At 43.2% G+C, this 26012-nt stretch overlaps 1 protein-coding gene across 2 annotated transcripts; it reads right to left on the reverse strand.

Moving 5' to 3' along the window:
• Window positions 1-25965, reverse strand: nup205 (nucleoporin 205). 2 transcript variants are annotated; one of them, XM_061676877.1, is made up of 42 exons: window positions 25916-25965; window positions 24622-24764; window positions 24354-24525; window positions 24057-24201; window positions 23776-23935; window positions 23436-23664; window positions 19611-19775; window positions 19294-19469; window positions 19098-19214; window positions 18143-18280; window positions 17874-18024; window positions 17111-17316; window positions 16834-17016; window positions 16494-16544; window positions 13335-13544; window positions 13029-13266; window positions 12770-12959; window positions 12570-12690; window positions 11988-12069; window positions 11744-11908; window positions 11509-11633; window positions 11283-11397; window positions 9538-9687; window positions 9106-9180; window positions 8812-8969; window positions 8651-8731; window positions 8324-8515; window positions 8033-8234; window positions 7865-7963; window positions 7563-7711; window positions 6094-6285; window positions 5886-6007; window positions 5669-5801; window positions 4328-4454; window positions 4176-4249; window positions 3940-4068; window positions 2997-3123; window positions 2391-2563; window positions 2184-2313; window positions 1074-1202; window positions 821-894; window positions 1-749 (listed from the first exon to the last, which is right to left on the reverse strand). In XM_061676877.1, exons 1-42 carry the CDS (start codon window positions 25941-25943, stop codon window positions 597-599), a joined length of 5979 nt encoding a protein of 1992 aa, XP_061532861.1. In that variant the 5' UTR covers window positions 25944-25965; the 3' UTR covers window positions 1-596. The 2 variants fall into 2 exon arrangements, with proteins under 2 accessions (XP_061532861.1, XP_061532860.1); XM_061676876.1 differs by having other exon boundaries at window positions 11976-12069.
• Window positions 25966-26012: the final 47 nt, after the last annotated feature.

The raw sequence follows: 26012 nt of genomic DNA on the forward strand, positions 1-26012 counted from the left end.
TTACTCAAAATATCCACTTCACCCAAAATACTTTTTAACTCAAAATGACAAATCCATTTTTCTTGTGAAATCATATTTTATTCAGACCATTGAGTTTCATAAAATTGTTTTGTAAAATGTTTCCCCAAAAAATAGTCTAATCGTTACCTTTTTCACATTATACTATCACTTTATTCTTGGGGGGGGGTGCCCCTTTTTTTACTGCATTTTGTCATATTTTATCTTTTTTACTCATTATTCAGTAACCTTTATTCTTCCCAGCGTGGCTATAATTCTCCTGACAAAAGACAAATATGCTGCACCAGAGGAAAATCAAATGAGAATTTTGACGAGCAATCGCATGGCACCAATTAAATTGTATAGAAAACTTTTATTTGCACACAAAAAGAATAAATCAAACCGAGAATTTTTTTTTTTTTTTTTTTTTTACGGTTTGATTAAGTGTTCATTTCCTCTCCGTTAAGGAACGGTCTTTGCAGTGTTCGTCAACAAAATGTGAAATTGGAAAAGGGCTTCATTGAAAAACATTGAGAGAAAACCTTCAAATGTTATGCCCGGCCTAAGTTTGCCCGAAGATTGTCCAGTGTTTGGCGCTCTCAGCTTTTTAGCTGTCTCAGGAGGCCTCGGATCCTGCGTACAAGAGCCTGGATGAAGGTGTAGCGGGAGCGCACTTGGCTGTACAAGCCTTCCACCTCCAGAAGTTTCCTCTGGAGAGCCTCTCCAAAGCCAGCGGCCATGTCACTCTTCAACTGCAAAGAGAGGACACACGGGGGTTTAAACACAGAGCAGTATTATATACTGCTAAAGTTGCATTTCTTACCAGCTCTAAATCTTGCTTAGTGACCCGCGAGATGGCTCCACGGCCGGTGCTTCCCTGCAGACTGCCAAACGAGCCTAGGAAAAAAAAATAATCACAAAAAATGTAATCCTCCTTTTCATCCTAATTATCAATTTATATAAATTAACTCATTGCATCCAACACACTCATCTGTTGCTCCTCAAGCAAAAAAACACACAAGTAGTCATTGCAGAGCAGTCAAGTCGACAAATCGACTTTTCGGTGCAAGCCTTACCATCGGCAAGGCGAGATCGATACAACGCTGCGCCGGGCAGCGGGGAGTCCTTTGGGTCGGTGGGGGTGCAGTGCAGCAGGTAATACTCCAGGTGGCGCCACAGCACAAATAGACAAGTCTCGATGATGTCTGTGATGGGGGGCGGGTTAAAGTTTGTCCGCCATACATCATAAATTCGAATATTTGTTCCAGTCATTTTATTGCCTTCCGCTTGCAGGACGTCCAACTGGATGTTAGATTTTTTTTTTTGGTCCAATCAAATTTCAACTTCACTCTCACAATAATGTCAGCATTTTTCCATCCTCTGCAAGTTCCGTGAACAAAACACATTTCGCACACTTTCACCCATTTAATAATCAGGATCTTTGGTCAGTATGATGTTTTTTTTTTTTAACTAAATATTGATTCTGAACTGTTGTGAAATGATGTATAGGTACATGGCAAAGTTGCGCGCTGTTACAAACGTTTTTACATAGTAATTTTTCAATATTTTGAACATTTATAAAAAAAAAAAAAAAAAAGCAAATTGCATCTTTTAAAGTATTAATATTTTAAAAAGTACATGTTTTAGGCATGACGTTGTAATCAGATGGTCATAACTATTTAAAGACCTTTGAATGACAGATTTGAGGACTGTCATTTTTAAGAGTAACTAAGGCGTTCCACAAGACAATATTTGTGGAATACATTTTATGATGGAAAATAACATTTAGAAAAGCGTTAATATTTTTACAAAAATGTATAAATGTTAATCAAGTTGTAATATGTTGAGGAAACAAATGCAATTAACATGAATAGAATTGTAATATTTTGAGGCGAAAGAGTACTTCAAATGCAAATTTAAAAAAACAAAGTTGCGTAGCTTTAGAAATGATTTTTTTTTTTTGACCAGAATTAAATCGATATATTTTGAGAAAAAAAGTTGTAAATTGATTCTAATACTCTAAGGGGGAAAAAAACAAAGTTTTAATATTTTGGTTCTATATGCAAGATCTTTGAACCGAAAATCAGATGTCAACCGTTATGAGGATCTGCAGACATCATAATAAAGTGCATATATCCTGTGTGTGTTTATATACTCCAGTAACGTGTGGTGTGCTTGAAGGATACAGAAGCAGAGGGCCAGCAGCTTGGCTCGATTGTTGACGAGTTGCACCAGTCTTTTGTTGGCCAGCAGACTTCTTTGCACCGACGAGATTTTCTCCACCCCCCCTGGACCGTGGACCAGGCCCTGGCACAACTACAAACAACACGTCCGGTCAGATGACGCATATCGGAGTCCGACTGATTTAGTGATGCGGCAGCATCCGTCGTTACCTCCTTGAGCTCCTCGGGGGGCAGCTGATCCAGACTCTGCAGCTTTCCCAGACTCTGCCTGTGACTCTGGTGGAAGCGGAAGAAGTCGCCGGCGCTGTTCTTGAGGAGGAAGAGCACCAGGCCCAGACTGGGGGACCGCGAGTACGCCATGTTGGGCAGGCTGGACGTCAGATCTACGCACAAAACGTGTATGTTTCACGATCGACATTTTCACTTTTGAGTTAGTTTCTATTTAGAACTGGGATTTTCCTGCATATAAAAAATATGGAGGTAGCCACATTGGCCTCCACAAAGTATGACACCATGAAAACTTTGATCTGACCAGCGTTGCACTAGTTGAGTGTTAATATTGAACTCTATTTGCCGACACGGTGGTGCTGCATCTGAAGATCCAAAATGGATACATTGACGCCCCAAACAAACACCCTATACATACTAGTTTTACACTTGAATGATTGGTTCTATTTACATTACAGGGGGGAAAAAAAACAGATTGGGTCAGCATCCTGTAGCATGTGTTCAGCTTTCGAGGTTCAACTATACAATCACTGGAGAGGACAAGCGGCGTGTTCACATTCATCGACGGATTCCTAACGAGGGTCTGACCTGCGCGCCCTCCCTCCCTGCCAGCCGGCTCGCTGCCAAACGGGCTGAACAGGCAGATGGTGAACTGGGGCAGGGCCGAGCTCTGCTGCAGCAGGATTTGGCAGTACTCCATGATGTTAGCACAAACCTGAGGTCAGAGCACAGCACAGGTCAATGACATCATGACAGGGATGTACATTATACATACAGACAGCACACACATTCCTTTTACCTGATGGACTACATTCAAAAGGGATGTATGGTATTGGGAAATGTCAGTTTTCAAAAGGGGGAACCAAAGGTCATTTCCACTTCACTGTACCTTATTTTGTCAAAACTATACTTGGCATTTGGGGTGGTGGACCGTTCCACTAACTCACACTACAAGGGTGCATCATTGGAAGATGTTACAATACTTTATTTCAAGCACTACGATGGCGCCCAAACATTCTGTGCCTTCAAAGGTACGCAGTTATTGGAAGATTGTAGCAGCTAACTAGCAAAAAAGACAACTTCTCGACATGCTGAAGGAAGGGAGACGGTTTGTGGATGTTGGCCGCTATTATCGCAACAATGGATCTTCGGTCGGGTACATAAAGAAGGATGAAAAGAATAGAAGGGTGACAGCCGTAATGCATTTTCCTGGCTGTGCAGTACTTTCAAAATTGTCATCACTTTCAAATACAGTGGTGAGTACCCTTGTTGTTAATATGTATGTTTAAGAGTACAAAAAGTGTTTAAGAGTATAGGAAATGTTTGTGAGAGTAAAGCAGATGTTAATAAGAGTGTGGGGACTGGGAAGTCCCATACAGCTTTATAATATGTAAAAGAAAAGAGAAAAAAACAAAACAAAACAAAAAAACATGGCCGCCACGTCTCGCAATTCACCCATTGAGGGGGTGGTTCAGAACCTACCCCCCGCAATAAACGAGCTATTACTGTAGACAAGTGTAGCGCCTCCTACTTGTTGCATGGCCACCTCCATCTCTTCTCTCCGTTCTGCCGAGTCTGCAGCTGCAGTAATCGCCGCTTGCTTCAGTAACCTCTCTCGCTCACTGCCTGCCAGGCGGCTGAGCAGCAATAGGCATAATCGCTTTATAAAAAAAACAAAAAAAACTACGTTGCCATGTTTTGAAGACACACACAAAGCTTAAGAAGCTACTATGAGGGATGGTTTTATGACAAGATAATCAAGCTAACCTGGAATCTGTTGATGTGACCTTGAAACTCCATTAGAGCAGCACCGTTGACCTCTCCGCCCATCTCGAGGGCCCCTGAGACAAAACCAGAAATAACGTCAGAGTCTCACCGTTTTTACGCTGTCTTCTGGATTATTTGTTGTATGTTGATACCTGGTAGAGCTGTCTTACTGATGATCCCAGTAAGCAAAGAGAGCTCCTGCAACGCTCCTATGCTGAGCTCGGGACAGCGTAACAGTGACTGGATGGTGTCTGCGTGGACTATCAGCCACTGGAGGATCTACAAACGCCACACACGCGCACACATTTACACTGATTAATTATAAGATTAATATGCAACCTCCAAAAAGCAGTTACACACACATATACGTAAAACAACGAGCTCCACACATCAAGTCAACTATACATTCTCAAACTAACCAGCACGTACATTAAAAACATTCCCTGCTGAGATGTGTTTCGAATGCAATGGAGCCTTGAGATGACTCAACTATATAAATGTGATACTAGTGATTATCATTATAGGTTAAAAAAGAAAAAGAAAAAAAACGCTAACTACCATACAGCTCACTCATTCATACTTCTCATGTTATATGTACATACATACATACAAAAAAAAATATCACTTATAGATGCTCCTTTATCGTTTTTGGCAAAAAGTTATAATTGGACCAACACTGTGTCCGTCTGCAATAAACGTCTGTGTGAAATGGGTTGCGGCGGAACAAACATGGTTTCTTAACTGTTTTATGAATTTCTTTTTTGGTCCCTATTTCTTAAGTTGATGCAGCAGAGTTGCTCGATTTTGTTTTCTTCTCAGCCCTAATGCTAAGGCTAAATGGAATCTAGGTTGCAGTGCTTTAAACCTTTAAGCTACGGATTGAACACAAATGATGCAGCATCACATGTAGACAACTGAAACGGAGCATTACTTTTAAATTGTTGATACAGCTTTTGCATTCTATTTCATTTTATCCAAAACAAAAGTTGGAAGGCTATCACTAACTAAAGTTCTGCTACTGGTCTATAACTCGCTAAACGGTTTAGGTCCTGAATACATGAATGAAATGCTAATGGAATGGAAACCCAGTAGGCCTCTGAGATCGACAGACTCAGGTCAAATATTGGAGCACAGAGTCCAAACCAAACAGGGTGAAGCAGCCTTTAGCCATTATGCTGCACACAAATGGAATAAGTTGCCAACAGAAGTGACGTCAGCCCCAAGTGTGCATGCTAACGCTAACGTAGTAGTACTCATATTTACAGTAACTATTGGTATTAGAAAAACTTCCAGGCTATAAATATAAACCAATCACACAAAAAAAACTAAGTAGGGTGGAAACTGAGCCTGCCTTCTTGGGCCGTGTGATGACATATTCCTACACCGCTGCGCAAAGTAGCTCATTGTACATTGTAATGCTACATCCAACAACTTCCTAAAACGAGGATCCCCTGTAATAAGAACGCAAGACAATGATTGCTCAGCTGTCTCACCTGTGCTGCCCCTTGCTGGTGATTCATAGTGGTCGAGGTGAGTATCACCTGGAAGAGCCTCAGGGTGGGTAAAAGAATCTGTCTGTACCGGTCCACAGGGCTGGGGATGAAAACTGACGGGTCCCTCATCACCCTGTCCCCATCAGCAGACACGTTAAATTCAGTTCAAGGAGGAGACGTGTTTTTAATGAACCAGTGATACCCGTGACTGTCTTACCTGTGAGATTCACTCTCAGGTATCATGTCAAACACCTGACACTCAATCAGCTGTGCTACCAGTCCGCAGCGGAGCAGCTCGACAGCACCCTGGTTCGTCTTGGCCACGCGGGTCAGCAGGGCCTGAAAGCACAAAGCCACCATTGTACTTTAAGAAATGAACTTGTAGTAGCCTTTGGCGAGCAAACAGAAGCAGCATGGCTCCTCACGATCTTGCTCTCGTAGATGTAGAGTGGCTTGAGGAGGGGAGGCTGAGGTGTGAGCAAGCTCTGCAGGGCCGTGTCGTCCTGCCTCAGGCTCTCCACTAGCGAGCGGAGGTAGCCGCTGTTGCAAACGTACACCAGCCACTGGTTCTGACGGTCGATGGACAGGATTCGGTCCAGCACTGCCAGAGCTAGCATCTGGAAGACGTTATGATATATAAATGGGATAAGGGTACTGCAGTATCTTGACTTATAAGTTTAATTTGTTCCGTGACAAACCTCGAAACGCATGACCTGTATATCAGATAGCGTTGGGCATCGAGAATCGATTAGAAACTGGAGTAAGGTTCCGGTGCTCCCGGAATCGTTCAAATTTTAAAAATTCAGTTCCCAGTTTCGATGCCTACAGTCCCGCCCACCCCGAAGAAGAAGTGTCGAAAACCAACGAAGAAGAACCCGCACAAAGACGTGCTTGTGCCCAACGGCGGCGGCAAAGAAATGTGTCTTAACTTTGTTAAAATGAACGACCAGTCGCATCAGTGCGACACTTGGAAGAAGATTATATTGTGCAAAGGAGGCTTTCACGATGTGTAGCGTCTGACGCGCGCCGAGCATCAGCCTACCGCGCGCGGAGCTTCAGTGAAGTCAACTCTCAGTCAATTGGGGGAGTGAAACAATAAAATAAGTCTATGCCAGCACTGAGACAGCTAACAAGGTAAATGGTTGGGTGCACTTTTGCACTGATGGTTTTTAGCATTTATTTTAGTCTTCAAACTAACGTAAGCGCCGATGACAGGTTTTAAAAAAAGAAAAAAAAAGGCAGCCAGAACATGCCAGCGTTCCATAACTTTCAAACGATCAAATTGTATTTTTCATTTGTTAGACAATTACCTTTGGCGGCACGGTGGAGACTGGTTAGCACATCTGCCTCACAGTTCTGCGGACCCAGGTTCTAATCTGGCCTCACCTGTGTGGAGTTTGCATGTTCTCCCCATGCCTGCGTAGGTTTTCTCCGGGTACTCCGGTTTCCTCCCACATCCCAAAAACATGCACGGTAGCTTAATTAAAGACTCTAAATTGTCCATCGGTATGAATGTGAGTCCGAAAGTTTGTTTGTTTTTATGTGTCCTGCGATTGGCTGGCAACCAGTTCAGGGTGTACCCCGCCTCCTGCCCGCAATTAGCTGGGATAGGCTCCAGCATACCCGCGACCTTAGTGAGGATAAGCAGTGTAGAAAATGAATGGATGGATGGATGGACAATTACTACGGAATAGTACGAGGAGTAACGATTCAATTGAAATTCGCAAGTAATTCGTTACTGTCAATACGACTAGCGAATGGGGATTTAGAGGGCAAGTCCGAGCCCTACTATTTTGGTACCATTCACAACACTTGACAAAAGAAACACCAACAGTGCATTCCAACAGGAACCCAAGTGTAGTGCACAGAGATGAAAGAGCCAAATCAAACTTACCCTGCTAATTTCATGGCCGTCGCATGCATCCCTGCACACCACCTCCATTAGTGCCCTGCCGTAGCTCTCGATGATAGTGAGGTTCTCTCGCTGCAGTTTGGAAAAGCCATCCTCGGGTGCTGTCAGACGCTCCCACATCGCCTTCCCAGCTAGAAGGTTACAGAAGAAAATGACGGCGATGACGAGACAGCACAACCCTACATTAGGTCATTATACAGTAGATGAAGTACTTGGAGAGAAAAAAAACAAAAAAAAACAGGCAAGTAATAGTATTTGCTGTAGTTCAAATATTTTCGTTTTACCAGTCTGCAAAGTATCTGGTTCCTCAGGTTTTTGAGCAATTTGAAGGTAGTACAGCAAAGAACCATACAGGTGTGCACGTAGACGCTGGTATCCTCCTCCTTAAGATACAGATGACAACATTAAGAAAATGTGAGTAAAGTTTGAAGGTGACGGAGGTTGATACTAACCAGTAGAAAGGATGAAGTCCAGTAGCTTGCGAAGGATAAGATGAAGGGCGGAGTTCGCTATTGAGGCAAAACCGGATGAGGATTCTAATCCTGCCCCTTGCTGGTGCTCAGATAGCACTGATTGGCTGAGGTGAGCAGTCAGAGTGAAGACAGCCCCAGCTACAATAGGCATCAGTTCTCCAGCTGCATCCTCGGATAAAACCTAAGTACCACGCGGTAAATCAACACACATTACATCTAAATGATTGGGATGAATGACGTTATTCACACGTGAGTAGCATCCTCACTGACCTTATCATGCAGGTCTAAAAGCAGGTCTCTGATGATCAGCTGTCTATCTTCTACTGCTATGAGGTCAGCAGGGCAGGCGGTCAGCAGTGTCTCCACCAGGCTCCTCCAGGACTGGAGTGCATGTCTCTTTGCACTCAGACTCCGTCGGACACGGTTACGTTCTACAACCTGCTGCAGGATCGAGTTCACCTCCTACGAAAACACAGCGCTTTAATTGAGGCAAAATTACAGTATTTTCTAACTACCCAGTGCATGATGTAACAGTATTCCAACTGCATACGAAAAGAATTGGAAAATCATGGTCATGTTCATTTTTAGGTCACGCACCTCCATTAACAGGGGTCTCTGTCCAATGGCTGCCATCCCTTGCAGAGCATTCACCTCAGCAACAAGCACTCTATGGAGCAACTGTGAGGGACAATTTAAATATGATAACTCAGTCACATGCAGGGTCTTCATGATGCCTTAAGTTAAACCAACAAACCCACCTTCACATTGCACACAGTGTGTCCTTGCTCATTTATGTGTTCACAGTTGGAGATGACTTGTTCGATCTGAGTACGCTCAAAAAAGTCCAGCTGCAGCAGCTCAGGCATGTCTTGGCTGAAGTCGATGGCATCCAACACAGTCAACAACTTCCTGCGTACTGGTGACATCAAACAACAATTCCAAGATGGTAAAGCAGGTACATGATTGTTCTTGTTGAATAACAGATATCGTGTAAAATATGCTGGTTTTATTGTGCAATATTTTACTGGGAATGAGAACAAAACTAAACATACCTTTGGAAACGGAGTCAAAATGTAAGAAACCACTGACTGATCTAGTTTCTTCCTCCATGCCAGATTCTCCTTCAACTAAAAAGACAAAACCAACAAAATCTCAACACGTGGCTTTGTCTGTTATAACTTTGCCGATCTGGTTAAGATCATTCCATATACTGTGTAGAACAATATTGCTAAGCCCGTTTACTGATGACATAAAAGTATTTTAGGAGTTAGACCAGGGGTCGGCAAACTACGGTCCGCGGACCACATCTGGCCCGTTGATTCATTTCAATCCGGCCCACTAAAGATTGGTACAGGAAATCCAAACAGGACTGTTTGGTCTTGTACAATAAAAGAACATTTCACCCACTACATTATTGATAGTTTTAAGACTAAGTGTCCTGCTTTTAAGATACCAAAAAACAGTTACAGGTTACACAGCCATACCTGCATGCTGTGAGTGTGGCTGGTCATCGAGCAGCAGGTTGACGAGGCGCTGCGTATGTGAGCGCTGGCGGTTCAGTGATGTCACCCTCAGCTCGATGGCAGCTGTTTTCATGAGCCAAGACATCTGGGACAGGGCAGCAATTTGGTCACCTGAGGACGGAAGAGAAAAGCTCTCATATGTTTGAATTGTATTGATTTATTGAAGCATTTTAGAATTCAACAGCGATACTAATTGAACACTACTGTATACTATTACTATTCATCACTGTGGCTATCCCGCGCGCAGTTTTCCTTTATACTCGAGCGCAACCCACGCGGGCAGTTTTGAAATGTACTGCAGGTCACCTCCAAGTCGGGGGTGTCGCTACGGCTGGTATTGGCTAGGACACCACAGGGTGGAGATTCCTCTGCATTTTTTGGCCATTTCTGTTAACCGTTTTTACTTTGCTTTCCGGAACAAGGAACACAGCAACAACAATGGCGACAGTGGAACAGTGTCTGCGAGAACAAATGGACCTAGATGACCAGATGATACGTTTAATTATGCTGCAAAATCGATCAAGAAGGCGGCGGCGAAGGTGATATGTGGAACCGAGAGGAACGGTGACTATGCCATCACATTATGTGACTAAAAACGGACCAATCACGAGAGATGGTCTCCGCGGCATTCTACGCGCAGCAACAATTTTTGCCGTGTGCGCGTCAAGTAACGCAGAGGGGCTGCGCGGGCCAATGCGTCGGTCCCGTGATGCAATGCGGGCGTTGTTGAACGCAGTAGTATGAAGAGGCCTTAAGGCTAAGATCACTGATTTGCGCTATGTTAACTTCACCTCTGTCTCTCAGGTCCCGTTACGCGGCGTTATACTTGCCGGGAGAAAGGTCCGTGTTACAACGAACGGGTGGTCCAGTTGTCTATTTTCTCTCTCTCTACTCAATTTGGCGTCACATTTTGTAACCGCTGTCTTCCCGCTCCTCAACTGAATGCTTCACTTACGCGTGCATCCACGCATCAGTGATGTTACCACATACGCCCCTGCCTGCTTCTGTCTTTGCGACCATCTCTCTGGTAAACCTGATTTGCAGTTCTGCTTTCCAAAGTGTTTTTTCCATCCATCCATTTTCTTTACCGCTTATCCTTACTTAGGGTCGCGGACTGCTGGAGTCTATCCCAGCTATCTTCGGCGGGAGGCGGAGTACAACCTGAACTGGTAACCAGCCAACCGCAGGGCACATAAAAACAAACAACCAGTCACACTCACATTCACACCTACGGGCAATTTAGAGTCCTCAATCAACCTACCACACATGTTTTAGGGATGTGGGAGGAAACCGGAGTGTCCGGAGAAAACCCACCCAGAACATGCAAACTCCAAACAGGCGGGGCCGGGATTTTGAACCCCGGTCCCCAGAACTGCGTCCACCGAGCCGGCAAAGTGTTTTTTGATGTATAAAATACAAATTTTGACCCGCAAAATGTGATGCGAGACCGCTTCATTCCAGTCTTGCACCACACAGACGTAGGTAAGCAATGTTGTGCGTCAGTAGACGCGGAGTCACCATGCTTTTTGCGTCCCTGATCATTTTTGTGTGTCAAGGATGAGGGACGCACATCAAATGAGATCTCTGTGCTAGTATCATTTGGTTTACTTTTCTACTTTGAATATGTGGTTCTACTTTAATGTGGTGATTCTATTTGTAATGGCTATCATGATATATTCTAAAACCAAATCAATACATGAACTCACCAGGAAGGATAAAAGGTAGGTGTTGCAGATGAGAGAACAGGAAGTCCTGGCTTGTCCTCAAATAGCGCATTGTGGGTCCAGATGTTTCAGAGCAGGCGCACAGTTGGTGGATCACCTGAGAACATGAGATTTAAAAAAATCATTAAGACATTTAAGAGGATTGAGCCTAATCGCCACTGTGAAGAAAATTTTCTTATGGTGCTCTGCATGAGAGAAGGAAGCAGACCTGGTAGCAGAGCTCAGCCAGGTGTGGAGCATGTCGAGTGAGGACAGGTCCTGATCTTTTTTCAGTACCTCTCTGCAGGAGACTCAGGATGGCATGCAGGCAACTCCGCGGGCACCCTAAAACACCTGCAAATATAGCTATTAGTGCACTGCTACATTGCGTGGTCGTTCTGATTCGATTGTTTGCTGGAAGACACAAAAGAACGCAAAACAGCAATCATTGTCAACATCCTCACCTGGATCCTGCAGATTGGTGGAGGACACCCGCTTCTTGACTTCATAGCCCAATAGATACAATGCCAGATTGGGCGTCTTCAGCTCCAAAGAGGTGATGAGTAAGTTAAGGATATGAACCTGGGTTTCATGTCTGATTCGTGCCACCGTCTTTTGGGAATCAGAATCTAAAAGTGTAAAGAGTTTGGTCAGAGAAAATAACAAAACACATTTATAAAGAGACAAGACAAGGACCTGGTGATGCACCATTTTCTGTCTCTGTTCCTTCTTCTGCCTCGTCATTATCCAGACACTCCACGAAGCCTGCCATCAGCTTTTCACTCACAACCTAAGGGAACAGAAAGAAAAGTTAACCTGGACACTACTAAAGACATGACACACAGCTATTCCATATAATATAATTAATGTATAAATCAATGTGTTTGTTAAGCAAACTAACATACACTTTTTAGGAAAACCTGCACAATCTGACGAGATACAACACAAGACAAAGAGGTAATATTTACCAATATGCCTTTTTTGCAGTTATAATTTGCCAACAACGGATGGGGAGATTGTTCTAATATTCCAGGTATATTAACTTGACCAGAACATAAGCTGTGGACTGCAGGGCAACTGAGTGTAGAGCGAATGTATTTACATAGCACATGGTTTTAGAATGGATAGCAAAAACGTTTGTTGGAAAAAAACTATATTATACTACTGTACCATACATTCATGTCCTATTTCATGCCGAAAGTTAAAAAGTAGCTCAAATGATGATTTCTACTCCTTGGTTTGGTCACCTCGGTTTGAAATAATATCTTTATAGGAGACATTAGCATATACCTGGTCATGTGTGAAATCCCCAACCAGCCTATCTTGAATGTTTGGGTAGTTTGCGATGCGACGTAAGATTTTAGAACTCTGGAAGGCGGCCTCGGGGTTGGAGTCATTGTGGTAGAGATATCTGACAGCAAACCCAATCTCATGAGTAATTTGTACAGAACACCACTAGTCTTGATGATGAGCGATGGTTTAGTTATTACCTGGCCACATTGACAATGTGATCTGCTCTGCGGGTTTGAGGACTGACCCCTTGTAGGAGCTGCTCCAGTGGGGAAACCAAAAGAGAGGCTTGGCTCTCCCTGAGGAGGTCCATGAACACCACCTCCTTCTGCAGGGTCAGGTCTAGCAGGCAGAGGCAATGCAGTACTGCGGACTCCAGGTGCTTCTTGCCTGCAAGACAGACTGTGTCAAGGTCGAAACAAACAGCCACGAGTGACATTAGCCTGCATGTTCTCTCACCAGGGAAGGGGGCATAGGTGTCCAGCTGGCGTACACCCTCCTCCAACACACTGAGGCAGAGCGCCAACATGGGCGAGTCGTTGAGCAGGTGGAACATGATGCTGTGGCCTGGTGGCTTGTGGGCTGGGACCTGCTCACCCTGAAGCTCCACCATCTCCTGGATGAAGTCTGACGGCTGCGGCTCGTAATCCCGCAGCAGTTTGTGGAACACTTCAAGTGTAGCATCAGCTACTTCCCACTGGCAAAAGGCAAAAATTGAGTACGTGTGTGGAAAAACTGAGGATACAACAATGAGCTGCATAACACCTTCTCAGCTGGACGTCGATATGCTCTCGTGGGGAAAGCCAGGAAGACGGTGTCACGCAAGAAATTCAGGTAGGGCTGGAAGCCTGGCACACGCAGACCTGCGCCCAAATTAAGGGGAAGGCTGCTCTCCGCTAATGTACTGATTAGATGACAGAAGCCCCGTGTCAGAGGGTACTCCTCACAACTTGACTCGATCTCGTTAAGCTCCACCTGAGAGGACAGAATGAGGAAGGAAATTGCACATTTTTACAAGGAAACAATCAACTGATTTAAGTGATGTTGTCATTACATTACTGATGCGAATAGGGATGTCAAAATATTTGCGATATTGCAAAATTAAAAGTGGTTCGATATCGTCATGGTCTTGTCTCGGTATAAAATAATGAGCTGTTGTGTTTAAAATTTAGTTTTGGGCCACATCGCTTAGCCAGGCTGCTACAGCCAGACTACAGTACTCCACTTCCTCATTAAGAGTATAAACGCAGCCCTGCAAAAGTCTAGCCTTCAACTTCACACTGTACATATTTCGCAAATTCATATCTCATTCAAGGTCCCCTAGAGGGCTGGCATGAGGCATGATGAGGCAGACACCGGGCCGGGTCCTGGCACATTTGTGCTGGCCTCCGTTCCGGTCAACCCCCTTCTCTGCCCTGCCAGTCCTCCAGTTTTGATGCATCATACACCCGTCAGTGGGGGGAGGGCAGTGTCGGGCTGGGAGGGCTGCTCTCTGGTGCCCCATGCTTTTCCCCTGCAGATTTTTAATGCATCACATACATTCGCACATCCTTTGGTGTGCGAATGTATGGCCCTCCACGGGCCACCACCACCAGGCCCCCTCGAAGAGATGATCCGACAAATTATTTGAGCATATTGTAACAGCAGGACTCTTAGGTGATATACGAGTGAGTGTTTATCTCAAATCGAAAGTCGTGGGTGAAAGAACATCACACAAAGAGAGAATAACGATTGCTGTGACTCATTACAACATACAATACATTACAGCAGTCCCAAAAATGAAATAATGAAATAGGTCCACTCCATACAAATCTTCTTCTTCTTTTCCTTTCGGCTTGTCCCGTTAGGGGTCGCCACAGCGCGTCATCCTTTTCCATGTAAGCCTATCTCCTGCATCCTCCTCTCGAACACCAACTGCCATCATGTCTTCCCTCACGACATCCATCAACTTTCTCTTTGGTCTTCCTCGAGCTCTCTTGCCTGGCAGCTCCATCCTCATCATCCTTCTTCCAATATACTCACTATTTCTCCTCTGGACGTGTCCAAACCATTGAAGTCTGCGCTCTCTAACTTTGTCTCCAAAACATCGAACCTTGGCTGTCCCTCTGATGAGCTCATTTCTAATTTTATCCAACCTGGTCACTCCAAGAGCGAACCTCAACATCTTCATTTCCGCCACCTCCAGCTCTGCTTCCTGTTGTCTCTTCAGTGCCACTGTCTCTAATCCGTACATCATGGCTGGCCTCACTACTGTTTTATAAACTTTGCCCTTCATCCTAGCAGAGACTCTTCTGTCACATAACACACCTGACACCTTCCTCCACCCGTTCCAACCTGCTTTGACCCGTTTCTTCACTTCCTGACCACACTCACCATTGCTCTGGACGGTTGACCCCAAGTATTTAAAGTCCTCCACCCTTGCTATCGCTTCTCCCTGTAGCCTCATTCTTCCCCCACCAGCCCTCTCATTCATGCACATATATTCTGTTTTACTTCGGCTAATCTTCATTCCTCTTCTTTCCAGTGCATGCCTCCATCTCTCTAACTGTTCCTCCAGCTGCTCCCTGCTTTCACTGCAGATCACAATGTCATCTGCAAACATCATGGTCCACGGGGATTCCAGTCTAACCTCATCTGTCAGCCTATCCATCACCACTGCAAAAAGGAAGGGGCTCAGGGCTGATCCCTGATGCAGTCCCACGTCCACCTTAAATTCTTCTGTCACACCTACAGCACACCTCACCGCTGTTCTGCTGCCCTCGTACATGTCCTGTATTATTCTAACATACTTCTCTGCCACTCCAGACTTCCGCATGCAGTACCACAGTTCTTCTCTGGGTACTCTGTCATAGGCTTTCTCTAGATCTACAAAGACACAATGTAGCTCCTTCTGACCTTCTCTGTACTTTTCCATCAACATCCTCAAGGCAAATAATGCATCTGTGGTACTCTTTCTAGGCATGAAACCATACTGTTGCTCGCAAATACTCACTTCTGTCCTGAGTCTATCCTCCACTACTCTTTCCCATAACTTCATTGTGTGGCTCATCAACTTTATTCCTCTATAGTTGCCACAGCTCTGCACATCACCTTTGTTCTTAATCCACTCCATACAAATACAGATATCAATTCAAAAATAAATCTGACATACTTTCCTCTTCAAATGAAATGTCCACAATATGAAAACATATTGCAAAGGCTGCTAGAAAAATAAATCATCCTACAATCTCACGAAGTGGAGGAAAAGAAACTAAGAGTTCTTATGCCTCTAAGAGTGCTCCTGCATTCATGACCACTTTAATTTTTGGACACAAGCAAAGAAATCACTGTTAGCAGGCAGTATCCAATTTCTAATGTTATAAATTAAAAAATGACAATACAGTAAATACTGTTAAATTATTGAATTGACAATGTCTCAATGGACAGTTTTGGTATTGTGAGCATATATTATTGCTGCATGAATGTAAATACTGAATGAACGGGGATAGATGTGCACGGTAATATATGATTTGAAGCTGTCTTGTTCACAAAAACCTGTGGGAAAACAGACTGAAACTACTAAAACGTATTAAGAAGGAATCTCGGCAAAAGGCAAGAAGAGCAATTCTCCTGCTTTCGCCTCTTTGCCCCACCTGTACCATGAACCTTCCTGCAATACCTTGAGACTTCTTGTAATACCGTTTCCCCCGATACTGCAATAATTATCATACTCTGAGATTAATACCGTGATAAAACTGAACCGTGAGATATAGATATCGTTACATCCCTACTAACGAATATATTTAAAGTGCTACTTTTACCAGGACACCACACAAACATAATTCACACATTTTAGAATGAACATGACATATTTTTTTGCTCAATATAACTGTATGGAAACATCACGTAACAACTATTCGACTCAAAAACATCAAGTTGACTTACCTCAATTCCTGCTGCCTGTCTTTGTCCTGGGCTACGTACCGTTTGAAGAATCTGCAATCGAAAAATAAAACTTTTGGGGATCCATCTGAAATGTTATGTTGGAAAGACTAGGGTGATAGGACAAAACTGAGGCAAACAATAATAAATCAGTACAGAAATTAGTTGCAGTGAGCATTAAAGCTGTTTTTTATTTCTCTTTGTTAAAATCAAATACTAGCTTTTATAGCACACAACATTAGTCTAACCGTTTGTTGATACCATTACAAATGCGCATCCTGAGCATTTTACCTTACTTGAAAAAAAGGGCTGAATGTATTTGCAAGAGAAAACAAAGGCCAACCTGCGTGTACTCTAGTGACTGCCAGAGTGAAGCAGCGATTTCGGGAGATTTGCCGAAGGCTGCCAGGCAGCGAAGAAGCTCAGCTTTCAGGACAGGTGGAACGCTGCACTGTAACAGCCCCAGCATCACCACCACAGGTGTCCACTGGGGGTGCTCACACAATGCCAGGCGAGCATTTTCACTCTGGAAAGCACACAAAAACATACGTTTTTACACAACATTCTCTGGTTAAGATGTGATTAAAATATTTTTAAATGGCCAATCCCGACAAACATACCCATGTAATAATTGTCATGAGTAACTGCAAAAATGAGGTGAGTCCTTCCAGTTCTCGTTGAGTGATGCCCCGTAGAGGTGGGTGGCGATAATGGGCTGCATCAGGATTTGGTAGGTCTCGTCGCAGATTCTCATGGTAGAGCATGAGGGAGTGGAAAAAATGCTCCCATGACACTGGACTGCCTGCTACTCCCTGGATGTTATCACCTGCGTTAAATACACATTACATCGATGTGATCGGCCTGATCGGTATCGGCCAATATTCAGCATTTTATGCTGATCGGATATAATGTCATAATTCGCCGATCTGATCAATGACCCCAAAAGACATTTACTCCGTGTCGCCATCGCGTGCAGCAAAATCTCACGGCACTCCAACAAACAAAAATGTCATAAAAAGTGAAGACATTAATTACTGTATGTACTTCCTGCCATCTAATAGAAGACAATTCATTTGTTCTGTCCGTCACTATGCCTCACTGGCATAAACAGATAAAGATACATTTATTGTAAATATAATTTTTTGAGCTATTAAGTACAAGTATATACAGTAAATGAACAGGTAATTTAAATAGACACATCGCTACATCTTGTGATCGGATCGGTGATCGTTTTTTTAAACTCGCTGATCGGCCCGAAAAATCCTGCTTGTGTAAAGCCTAGCATTAAAGAACATGGAGGTACTTGCCGTCCAATGTTGAGTGATATGCACTAAAATTAAAGTAATCGGCTGGAAGTGACAACAATCATTTCATTCCTTTTACCATGTGAAGCTCCATTGGTTTTCAGCAGGCTGAAGCAGTAGTGAGCACACTGAGGACCATTGGCAAGACCTTTCAGCATCCGGAGATAAGAGATATAGAGGGTGGAGGGCAGAAGGTCTCCCATTTGACGCACAAACTTGGACAGAACGACCTGCATCAATGCATAGAGAGAAAACCAAGACAGCTGATGTAAAACTAGAGCTCTTCAAAGAAGAAACGTGGAGACTTTGATGGTTATGCATTGAATGTGAAAAAAATAATATCATTGCCTGTTTATGTGGAGGCCTTTGCAATGCCATTCCCAGGTAGGATCCTTGCAGTGAGTTGTGTTGGAGGGGGTCTGTGGGACACCAGTACTCCAGACCCAACTCCATTCCGAATGGATCTTTATTGTAGAACTCTCCTATCTGGGAAAAAAAAAGGGTAAGACCACTGAAACAAACAATTTAAGCTTTAAAGTTGGAGCACTATCTTCGGTTCAAGCATTATGTCTCAAATACAATTTTAATATTGTAGGATTGTATAGACAACACGAGACACATCTAGGATGTTTTCTGGATCTGCATCTGTTGCAATTTCAACTGCCATTTTACATTAAATTTAGAAATGTGGTTGTAATTTGAAATGGGCTAGAACAGCAACGCATCGGCTATTAATATTCATGCAGCTAAACATCCATCCATCCATTTTCTAAGCCGCTTATCCTCACAAGGGTCGCGGGAGTTCTGGAGCCTATCCCAGCTATCTTCGGGCAGGAGGCAGGGTACACCCTGAACTGGTTGCCAGCCAAACGCAGGGCACACATAAACAAACGACCATTCACATTTACATTCACACCTACGGGTAATTTAGAGTCTTCAATCAAACTACCATGCATGTTTTTTTTAAGTGGGAGGAAACCGAAGTGCCCGGAGAAACCCCACGCAGGCACGGGGAGAACATGCAAACTCCACACAGGCGGGGCCGGGATTTGAACCCCGGTCCTCAGAACTGTGAGGCAGACGCTCTAATCAGTCACCCACTGTGCCGCCGCACCTAAACTATGCATCTAAAATAACTTAAGACTAGGTTTAACTGTCTTTATAAAGGCAGACTTTATTTACATAGCTTTTATCTTGGATATGATCAAATTGTGAGTGAAAATACATTTATGCAGTGTGTGTGTGTGTGTGTGTGTGTGTGTGTGTGTGTGTGTGTGTGTGTGTGTGTGTGAAGGGGACTGACAAGCATCATGAGGTGGTCCAAGTCCTTGCGCAATGATGATGGAGGCTCATTGTCCATTTGTAAGGACATATGCACCAAACGGGCATCCTCATCTGCACGGTTACGTAACTGCTTCACCTACAAAAGCAATACAAAACAATTCAACTTAATGACTTGGAAGGGAATGCCTTACATTTTTCACGACAACAAACAATACCTTCATTGGCATTAGTGCCAGAAAATCGGTGATGAGTGAATGGAGGCGGCGGATGTAAAACTCCTCCTGGATAAAACTCTCACAATCAAGCATGCCCTCTTTAATGAAGAGGAAGACATCTCCCAGGACGGCCTGGTCTGCCAGCGCCTCGTCTGCTTCAGTGAACTCCACGAGGGCTGGCCGGAACAAATGTGTTCCATTTGAACAGCACATACAGTACCACGTGCATGCATGCATGTTCATGACAATAAAAGATGATTCTTCTTCTTCTTCAAAGGTGATGGCAATTTGAACAACCAAAGAGATGTGAATCTAACCTGCACCCTGTGGCAGCTGGGACAGCACCCTGAGAGAAAGAGCCCAAGTCAAGCGACACACAGCCTGCAGGCCGGGAAGCTTCCATGGCTGCGTGTCCGTCAAACGACTGTGCACTGCTGACACATACTGTCTCTCTGTGAGCAGCGGCAGCGCCTGGAGCAGATCTAAAGAAAGATCAAATAAAAAAAACACACACTGATAAATGCATTTATGATCAATGGAAATCCTGTCAATCAGGTAGAATTTCATATTAAGGACATAACGCATTGTAGTACTTCCAGCAACCTGCAGAGGACACAATTAAGACTTAACAGCAGCTGAACTCTAAACGGAAAGCTTAGTATCGACCCTTTTGAACTTTAAAATTAGTGACGCATTTTCGGTTTCGGACCCAAAGACTTATTTCAGCAGAATAAAACTACTGAAATAACATGCCACGTACATAGCATGGCCGCCGTGTAAGAGTGTGCACCTCTCAGAGTACAGTTAAATTGACTGGAACGTCACTTTATGACACACACCCTACGCTCACGGTTTGATAATGACATTTTGCCGTCAATCAACCATAAATGTGAAATAAGCATAAATGTTAAATAACACATGCATTCAACAAACTACTGCTAACATGAATGTTAATAAAGATAAAAGGTTTTTTTTCCTGTAATATTTCAAATTTGCACGTCGTGATGAATTATGGTGCTAGCAGCTACAAGCCTAACCGGAACTTCCCCATTGTCGGCAAACCTCGCTGCTTTCCGCTGGTCAGGAGTGGAATGCGAGTTGCATGGAATTTTGCACCGTCCAAGCTGAATACGAGCTACAGCTAACGCGGCTAAATACAGTGCCGAGCCACGGGGGCGAACGTGCGCCTCGCATTCGTTGACAGCGCAGCATACGTCTCGAATCATGACCTTCATGACAGTGAATAAACTACACTTTTAGACAAGTATCAAATTCAAAAAGGATGGACGGAGGATACGAGACAGACGTGAACACCATGCTAATCGCTAAGGTATTACATGAAGTCGCAAAACATCAAATTAAGTGATTGTTTGGTACAGTACACTTGTCAAATACAGTGGGCATGTAAAGTATTCAGACGCCCTTAAAATTGTCACTCTTTTTTTTATATTGCAGCCATTTGCGAAAATCATTTAAGTTCATTTTTTTCCACAATGTACACACAGAACTCCATATTGACAGAAAAAAAACTGAATTGTTGAAATTTTTGCAGATTTATTAAAAAAGAAAAACTGAAATATCACAGAGCCATAAGTGTTCAGACCCTTTGCTCAGTATTTAGTAGAAGCACCCTTTTGAGCTAATGAGTCTAATGAGCCATGAGTCTTTTTGGGAATGATGCAACATGTTTTTCACACCTGGATTTGGGGATCCTCTGCCATTCCTCCTTGCAGATCCTCTCCAGTTCCGTCAGGTGGCATGTTGAACGTTGGTGGGCAGCCATTTTCAGGGCTTTCCAGAGATGCTCAATTGGGTTTAAGTCAGGGTTCTGGCTGGGCCATTCAAGAACAGTCACGGAGTTGTTCTGAAGCCACTCCTTCGGTATTTTAACTTTGTGCTTAGGGTCATTGTCTTTTTTTAAGGTGAACCTTTGGCCCAGTCTGAGGTTCTGAGCACTCTGGAGAAGGCTTTCGTCCAGGATATCCCTGGCCGCATTCATCTTTCCTTCGATTGCAACCAGTCGTCCTGTCCCTGCAGCTGAAAAACACCCACACGGCATGATGCTGCCACCACCATGCTTCACTGTTGGGTCTGTATTGGACAGGTCATGAGCAGTGCCTGGTTTTCTCCACACATGCCACTTAGAATTAAGGCCAACAATTTCTATCTTGGTCTCATCAGACCAGGTAATCTTATTTCTCGCCATCTTGGAGTCCTTCAGGTGTTTTCTTAGCAAACTCCATGCGGGCTTTCATGTGTCTTGCACTGAGGAGAGGCTTCCGTCGAGCTACTCTGCCATAAAGCCCCGACTGGTGGAAGGCTGCAGTGATGGTTGACTTTCTAGTGCTTTCTCCCATCTCCCGACTGCATCTCTGGAGCTCAGCCACAGCCTCTTTGGGTTCTTCTTTACCTCTCTCACCAAGGCTCTTCTCCCCCAATTGCTCAGTTTGGCCGGACAGCCAGCTCTAGGAAGGGTTCCAGTCGTCCCAAATGTCTTCCATTGAAGAATTATGGAGGCCACTGTGCTCTTAGGAACCTTAAGTGCAGCAGAATTTTTTTTGTAACCAGATCTCTGCCTTGCCACAATTCTGTCTCTGAGCTCTTCAGGCAGTTCCTTTGACCTCATGATTCTCATTTGCTCTGACATGCACTGTGAGCTGTAAGGTCTTCTATAGACAGGGGTGTGGCTTTCCTAATCAAGTCCAATCAGTATAATCAAACACAGCTGGACTCCAATGAAGTTGTAGAACCATCTTAAGGATGATCAGAAGAAATTAACAGGACCAGAGTTAAATATGAGAGTCACAGCAAAGGGTCTGAATACTTATGGCTGTGTGATATTTCAGTTTTTCTTTTTTTAATAAATCAGCAATAATTTCAACAATTCAGTTTTTTTCTGTCAATATGTGGTGCTGTGTGTATATTAATGAGGAAAAAATTAACTTCAATAATTTTAACAAATGGCTGCAATTTAACAAAGAGTGAAACATTTAAGAGGGTCTGAAAACTTTCCGTACGCAGTGTATGTCTCGCTGGAACTGCAGCGATCAGCCAACTTTGAAGAGCAAAATAGGCAAATTAGTAAATTTTTATTGAGGAAAATACTGTAATATTTTATGCAGCATTAGCATTAACAGGGACTGGAAACCAGAAACAAATGAGTACGTCACTTCTGCTTCATCACTTGAGAAAACAAACCTATGATTTGAAAGTACATTAATATAATAAATCTTGATAATATAACCTTTATTAGTCCCACAAATGTGGAAATCTGCATCCTTTCTTCAGCAGTAGTGGATACAGGAACACAAAAAGAGCATGCAAGAGAATACATATGGCTGCAAATGCGCCCAGCATTACAAGGTTGAGGTAATAAGTACTTTAAAATAACAAATAATTATTATTATACTATTATTATTTTATATATATATATATATATATATATAAAGAAAGTGAAAAGCATATATTAATATACATATTGTATCACACCGAAGTCACATAGTCAGATAACTTTTATTTCCTGTTCCCCAAACATAACATCCACCTATAGAACGCTATGAATAAGGGGCAGCAGTCCCCAACCTTTTTAGCCCTTTTTAGTTTTACGTTAAGACATATTTTGACGGACCGGCTTAGAGACATAAAAACTACTGGTAAATATAAAATATGGCACACCAATGTGGCACAGCACAGTGGTTGGGACTCACTGAATGAGAAAGCTTTTGTGAGTAGCCTTTTGCCTTGGGCTTTTGAATTTGAAGAGCTCTCGCTGTAAGCTTTGCTCTGGCTTTCTACTTTCGTTAATACAGTCATGGTCAAAAATATTGGCACCCCAGGGTGAATGTTTTTTTTTCTCTTGACTGTATGTCATGAAAGCATACTTACCCTGTTTTACATCAATAAGGATTACCTTTTTTTATTTGCTAAATGCCAGAACAGTGGGAGAATGTTTTTTTTTTTACACACACACACACACACACATATATACATGACAGACATGACAGACAATACTGTCATGCTAAAAAATATTGGCACCCCTGGGGGTTGTTGAGTAAAACGATCAGATTATTTGTTAAATGCTTGTTGAATAAAGATTTCATAGAAATTTCCTAATAATTCTGAATGTTACAAAAAAATCTCACCTTCTCTATCCTCAGTGCCTTGCTCAATGAAGCTGACATCCAAACAGTACATCAGGGCCATGACCAGAGCCAGGTTCACACTGTCCAGTGAGCCATCAGCTTGAGCCGATACCGTTTCCAGGTGGGCAATGAGAGCCAGGGTATCATCTTTAGTCAAAGGTGATTGGCAGGTCCATGCAAACAGGCTGTCCGCTAGGGCCTGCCTGCATTCTTTGATGAGGTCTACAACCTGGCGGAAAACAAAGTTGGGATCACATCAGTTATAACCAGAAAGATCCAGACAATAGCTGACATTAGTTTAAAAAAAAAAAAAAAAAAAAAAAAAAACATTTATTCCTACCCCCTTCCTGTGCTTTTCATTGCCAAGGCCTCGCTCCTTCTGCAGCCGCTCAAACTCGCGTGTAAGATTGATCTCATTTACCAAGGTCAGGATGCGCTTAGTCAATCCCTGGCTCATCAATTCATCTGTGAAATGTGTCATCAAAGACACCAGCTCTCCGCTAAGCGAGGTGGGGGTTGTTGGGGGGAAGGGGGTCAAAAAATTATAACTGCTGCAGAGGTTTGATCAGTCTCTGTAGAATAAGTGCTGAAACAACCAGGAGAAAAACTGGTAACAGTTACCTGAGGTCCATAGTAAAGGTTTTGCCATGACGTGACTGGATAAGTGTGCGCAGAGAGTTGGCTACACAAAGCTTTCCATCCCAATAGAGGAGCACCGCCACCAAGCCACGTGTCAAGCCTGGAAAGTGGGATTGCTGCTGCTCACCTGGGGAAGAAATTCAAACAGCATTTATTACAATCATAGCAGCTTTTAAATAAACGTGGGCAGTCAGAACAGCATGATTATCAACAGCTCTCAGTTGGATTTATGAATATAAAGTATTCAAAAATTTTTGTTGTTGTTGCTTTTTTACAGACCTGCCAACAAAAGCTCCAGAGCTGCCAATTCTCCAACGTCAAACAAATCACTGAGGATAAAGGCCTCTGAAAGAAGCTGCTCCGGAAGGAGTCGGGACCCCTGCTGACCCTGGATGGCGATGCCTTCTGTGCTGGCTTTCCGCACCTTCTCTCTCTGCTCTGCACTCTTTGGCTAACAATGAGGAAGAAGAGGATGTTGCTGGCAGATCACATGGGACATTGTAGTGAATACACATTCAATGAAATGACACTATGGTATATGGCTCACCGGGTTCTTAAAGAGGGACAGAAAGTGTGGCTTGTGTTTTTTCAACTGCAGGTCGAGCAGATGGAAGCTCTCTGGCTGTCTCCTCAACACAGCCCCCTCCACTGTCTCCCATAGCTCCTTTAGTGGTCCCCACAGACTGGCTCCTAAGAACAGGAGATTTAAGGGGTCAGGTACATAACATACACTTGTACTCACAAAACGTTAGGGACATTCAGATTTCAGGTAAAATTTCAGAATGAATCTAAAATGCACTATAACTTTTCCAGGTTAACTTAATTTGACCTTCCCTGAAGTTTTGAAAGCACATGTGCAATAGAAGTGGCTGGACGACTCTTTGACATTTTTAGGAATCTGAAAATCCTTGTTAGAAAACAACATGTTGTGCAAACATTAGCAAAACATTGAACATTTGGACATGTGCATTCAGAGGTTTAGAGAAGGTGAAATTAACTTCACCTGTAAAAATTCTAGTAGTTTAGGTTCTTCCTGAAATTTCACCCGAAAATCAACTTATCCCTAACTTTATTAATTAAAATTAAACAAATTAAACCTATGAGCAAACGTTTTAGTCACCGAAGAAAAATATGACAGTTCTTTGTGATTACTATTGTTACTTTAGCAGCATTCTGGAACTCAATGCAATACAGAGAAAATTTTAAAACGCAAAAATAAACCGAAAAAGTACATAAATAATATGGAAACGGCGGTATAAAGAAAATTTGGTTTCATTTCTCGTGATACAATATATAATGAAATCCAATACAACTAATGTAACTGAGGCTAGTTAATGCTTATATTGTTGTGCTGAAACCATTTTTTATGTGGGTATTTTCTCTGTCTTTAAGCATGTTATGAAAGCAAAACATGTCACGATGTACTGCAGTCATTCTTATGACTAACATGACCGATGGCAGTAAATAGTCACACTCACTATCAGTTGAATAGGACAGTTAAGTCTTATTTATCTAAATAGAAATGTCAAATAGTTAGGCATTAACTTTCACAAGATATTTGTTCTGTTGCCTATTGATTGTTCCTGAAAGGCTTCGGGCGCTCATCCGACTACTAGCTCATGTTTGTTTTTAAATAAGTGAAGCCGTCTTAGTATACTAGCTTCTTTAGCCTAGCAGCCTGAGCCTTGAGCGAGGGCTCGCCCATGCGGTAATTGCTTTCGAAATACAAGGAATGCAAGTCTTGAAAACACATATAAAGGTTCTCATTGGAAAGCTACTAGCCATTAGTTAATGCCTGATACATACGCTAAAAATTTGGCATCAGAAAATGTGGTTCATACCCGAATTTACCGCCATCTGCACCGCCATGACATAAACCAAAGGGTGGACAGCGGGCCGTCCGTTCGTGCCGGAATGAAATATAAACAATTAAGCTTT

The sequence above is a fragment of the Phycodurus eques genome, chromosome 5, assembly GCF_024500275.1.
Source record: "Phycodurus eques isolate BA_2022a chromosome 5, UOR_Pequ_1.1, whole genome shotgun sequence".
In the NCBI taxonomy this organism is placed as follows: domain Eukaryota; kingdom Metazoa; phylum Chordata; class Actinopteri; order Syngnathiformes; family Syngnathidae; genus Phycodurus; species Phycodurus eques.

Coding starts and splice junctions, on each gene's coding strand:
- nup205 (XM_061676876.1), bottom strand. CDS start 25,943: ATGGCGGTGCAGATGGCGGTAAATTCGG. Junction 19,776..23,435: donor AGGCACTGAGGATAGAGAAG/GTGAGATTTTTT, acceptor ATCTTTCTTTAG/ATCTGCTCCAGGCGCTGCCG. Junction 19,470..19,610: donor CCAGCTGCCACAGGGTGCAG/GTTAGATTCACA, acceptor TGTTCCGGCCAG/CCCTCGTGGAGTTCACTGAA.